Source organism: Athene cunicularia (assembly GCF_003259725.1).
Source record: "Athene cunicularia isolate RWA chromosome 2 unlocalized genomic scaffold, athCun1 chr2_part1, whole genome shotgun sequence".
Classification (NCBI taxonomy): domain Eukaryota; kingdom Metazoa; phylum Chordata; class Aves; order Strigiformes; family Strigidae; genus Athene; species Athene cunicularia.
In genome coordinates this window covers 21,239,641-21,243,772 of record NW_020799095.1, presented here as the reverse complement: position 1 = coordinate 21,243,772, position 4,132 = coordinate 21,239,641, and the positions used below count along the sequence as shown (strand labels likewise).

Sequence of the window (4,132 nt, the reverse complement as noted above, 5' to 3'; positions counted from 1 at the left end):
TATATTAATTTATATTACTCATAATACTAGAAAAACTAAAGAATTCAAATCTCTTGTTTCTCAGGCAGTAGTCTAACCATTCAAGTTAATCTCTAGCTTCTAACTGAAACTGTTTAAATACGGGGTCAAGCTTGTATTATTTATTGGGAAAAAAACATTCTCCCAAAATGCTGCTCCTGAACTTGTTAGGGTCACTGGGTTGTCATAAGTGCCATCAGCAAGATTAATAGTATGAGTGAGCGAAGTGGTTCAAATACCTGAATGCTTTAGGCAGTGTAGAGTATTTGAAACATCTGCACAGGGCTTGCAGCTACTGGACCTACGGGAGACCTGCACTCTTCTGGAGCAATAGCTGGAATGCAGGTGGGATATCCTACTGATCTTTCCTCAGGCTTCTGGGTTTCACCTGATAAACACTGATAAAATATTTCCGGTAACAAGAAGAAAAAGAAAATATGCATTTATCTACAACATTTTGCATTTACTTCACACCTTTACTGGAGAAATTTATTTACAGTCTCAAAAGCAAGTTAATTGTACTCGTTTCTATATAGCATTAGTATAACACAGGCAATTTTAAATTTGTCCCAGATAATTCTCTTATTTTTTGATGGATATTCCATAAGTATGCAGAACTGTACAGACATGTGAGATGGAAAATTCTGTAGTAGGATCTGCTTTCTTTGGTGGTGGTGGGGGTTGACTAGATGACCTCCAGGGATCTCTTCCAGCATAAATTAGTTGAGTCTATAAAATGACAATGCAGTTTTTAAAAATACCTTTTGTGAAAAAAGCCATACAGCACAGTACCTTTGATGATAAGTATTTAATTATAGAAGACAGTAAAGGAAAAAACTGTGCAAGCACCACACTATAATAGTGTATATTGTATCCCTTTCTTAAAAAAAATGGTGCATGCAGTCTTACCATTTTTTTTCATTGTCAAATATTTTTCTTTTTACACCAGACAAATATGCTGTAAAAATGCAGGCCTTGTCAGTGATATGCATTGAAACACACTCAACATTAAATCTGGGGTCAATATGACTACAAAGGTAAGACTAATATGCAAGTAGTTTAAATTATCTGTATGAAAATGAAAATAGACTTTACTTAAAATATTTGGAACATTGCATGAAACAAAAATCTTACTAGTATAATACAAAGAGAAATGAAGACCTTCAAAACTGTAATTTTTAGAAATTATACAGGACTTGAAAAGCAGAAATAGAATATAAACCCTGAAAAATAAAGAGCATAGTTCTAATATCATAGGCAAAGAACAACTGAATTGTGAAGATTATAAACTCTGGTGATTAAAAATAAGACATATTAGACATCAGTTTTAGTATGCTGCATCTTTCACAGCTATTGAACAATATGTTAAGTTACAAAGAGCTGTTGTGCCATCATTTTTTCAGAAAACCCTTATCAAAATCATTGGGAAGTAAAAAAAAAAAAAAGGCAGAATGATTTAGTCCATCACCTAATTATTGTCCAAGTGTCACTTGCTAGACTGTGATAAAACTCTTCCCACCATATTTTCCCCAGAGAGGATGTAGAATGTGGGACACTGAACTAGAGAGCATCCAAGCCCCTCTACCCCTCTACAGGGGCTCAGCAATGCGGATAAAGACAGATTACGTTTTAAATCAGGTTTAATCTGAACTTTATTATCCAAAACAAACCTATGTTTGTATAAATCTGGTCTCTATCGTGGCACAATGACAATCCCCTCTGCCCATGGTGTGTGGCTGAAGCATGGACATACTCAAATGCAGTAGGAGGCCTCTGAAGTATCTTAGGGAATAAAAGGTGTTGATCTGTGGGTCCGATGAACTCCCCATGGCATCTACAGTCCTGGTGATTCAAAAAAAAGGAATCATATCCTGTTCTGTTTTACCACCGTTGTCAGTAAAAACAGATGTCTGCTTTCCCCTATTTTTATTTTTAAGTTCTGTTATCACATACTATATGATGCCACTGTCCTGTGGCAACTGTGAATCCATCTATAAGCAAATTAAGTATTTTTAGTACAGAAGTATAATGAGAACTTTTCTGAAAAACATGTATAGCAAGTAAGTCATTATTCTGAATATCCCAAAGGACAAGTGATCACTTATTCACTTATGCACATCAATCCAGGAATAGGATTAAATAGGTGATAGATTACATATTTTCGAAAAGGAGAATACCTAGTCAGTGTAAAGTATGGTGATAGTCCAGTCTGAATACAAAAAATATGTCGCAAGTTCTTTTAAACTTTGTGGGGATTTTAAGTGTCAGCTTGGAGATGCAGAATGAAAAAGAGATAAACTTTCCTGAATTTGAAACAGCTTCTAAGCATCCAGATTAAATATGTAGATATCAGTTACTAATTGAGACAAGCACCTCAAAAAAACATATCAAAACCAACCTTAATCCATGTATGTCACACCTCTGTGTTGAAATGCAACAAAGTATCTTCTGGAGGTTCCCTCTCTCTCCATACTTTAGATTACTGAATTTGTTAGTCATATCATGTTAACTGGACAAGTTGATACGACAATTTTATTGTTAATGTTGACTTTTTCTTTAACAATCATTTCACCTTTCACAGTTCTAAAGTGGGAGCTTTACCTTGATTGAAAACAAACTCAAATGTAAAATGAAAAAAATACAGATCCGTGTACCAGTTTCTTGTTCTCCAGTACATTTCCTCTTTTTATGTTTTTAATACCCTAGAGATATTTTTAGAAGCTAAAATATGTGATTAAAGACATTTCTGTTGTCAGTTTTATACCTTTAAGATGTCTAGTCTTATCTTATTTGAGGTTTGTTTAAAGCTACCTAGCTGAAATGGAAGCCACCCACACGATTTTTCCATGAAAATTAGACATTTGCAATATAATACTTGTACTGTAGTTCCATTCCTCCTTCATACACACTACATCTAGTTTCAGTGGTCTGAACAAGCGAAGGCATGCACATAATTAATTCCATGAGGGACAGCTTATTCATGTATTTGCACACACAACTCTTGCTCTTTGTGTATCAGTTGCACATAACTTACAATGACTATTCTGGCTAACTTGAGTACTCTGTGTAAATTAAGTTTTAAATAAAGCTCCAAGTTTTCAGATGTATTTTTGTTGTAGCTTGATCAAACACTTTGTTTTCCTACATGTACGTAAGTGTGCATGTACACACACACACACACACACTGGAAATGGCTTTTCCTATTTTTTGGCTTGTGCTATGCAGTGAAATGGTTATAAAAATAACAACATGGCAACAGTTGCTTGCACATGTGGATGTCATAAACATTTTGTGTTACTTTACAACCAAATTCGATCAAATGTGAAGTCCCAGCCGTGGGCCTGTTCCAAGAGCAGGCATGGAATAAGTTTTCTCAGGCACCAAGGTGATTTGCAAGTTGCAAATGAGTAATACATACGGTGTAGATTAGTTGTAAATTAAAGTCACAAATGTTTTCTTTATAAGAGACATATACACATACACGCACATAGGATTTGTGCTTTAAAAAGAAAGGAAGAAAAAATCCAAAACCTCAAATCCACACAGGAACGTAGGGTTGGAGTTTTTTTATTTATTAAAAAAAAAAAAAAAAACAACATCTTTTTCAAGATTGTGAGCAAATACAAACCAAGAGATTTCCCAGAGGTCAAGCGGGTCTCTCCCCATCTCCCTCAGCCGTCGCCGCCCCGGGGTCTCCGCAGGGACACCCGGGCCCCCCCGAGCCCCGGCTGCCCTCGCTCGCCGTCGGCCTCCTTCCCACGACACGACACGACACGACACGACACGACACGACACGACGCCCTGTCTTGATTAACGCCCTGGTGGGGGCTGCCCAGCGGCTGCCCAGGCTCCCATGTCGGTGTCGCAAGTGGTGCCAGCGTTCCTAAGGGTTCAAAAAAAATAATTCTGGAGAATATAGTTTGATTTTCCTTCTTACTAATTTCAACCTACTATTTTATACGTAATGCTATTCATTACTTCAAATATAAAATTTTGAGGAGTACCTTATTTTTGCCATAGCAGGCTAATATATTTAGGTGTGCTTCAGTAATACTTACAGTTTCCTCTGATGTGCTATTTGGTTATTTCTTTAATGCATTTATCTATCTACAGC

General features: G+C 36.4%; 1 protein-coding gene across 1 annotated transcript in view; it reads left to right on the top strand.

Moving 5' to 3' along the window:
* The first annotated feature begins 1,043 nt into the window (after positions 1-1,043).
* Positions 1,044-4,132, top strand: part of LRRC72 (leucine rich repeat containing 72) — a 28,569-nt gene continuing 25,480 nt past the window's right edge. The window contains exon 1 of the mRNA XM_026843115.1: positions 1,044-1,055. Within this exon, the coding sequence (XP_026698916.1) occupies positions 1,044-1,055 (12 nt within the window). The remainder of the gene's footprint in view (positions 1,056-4,132) is intronic.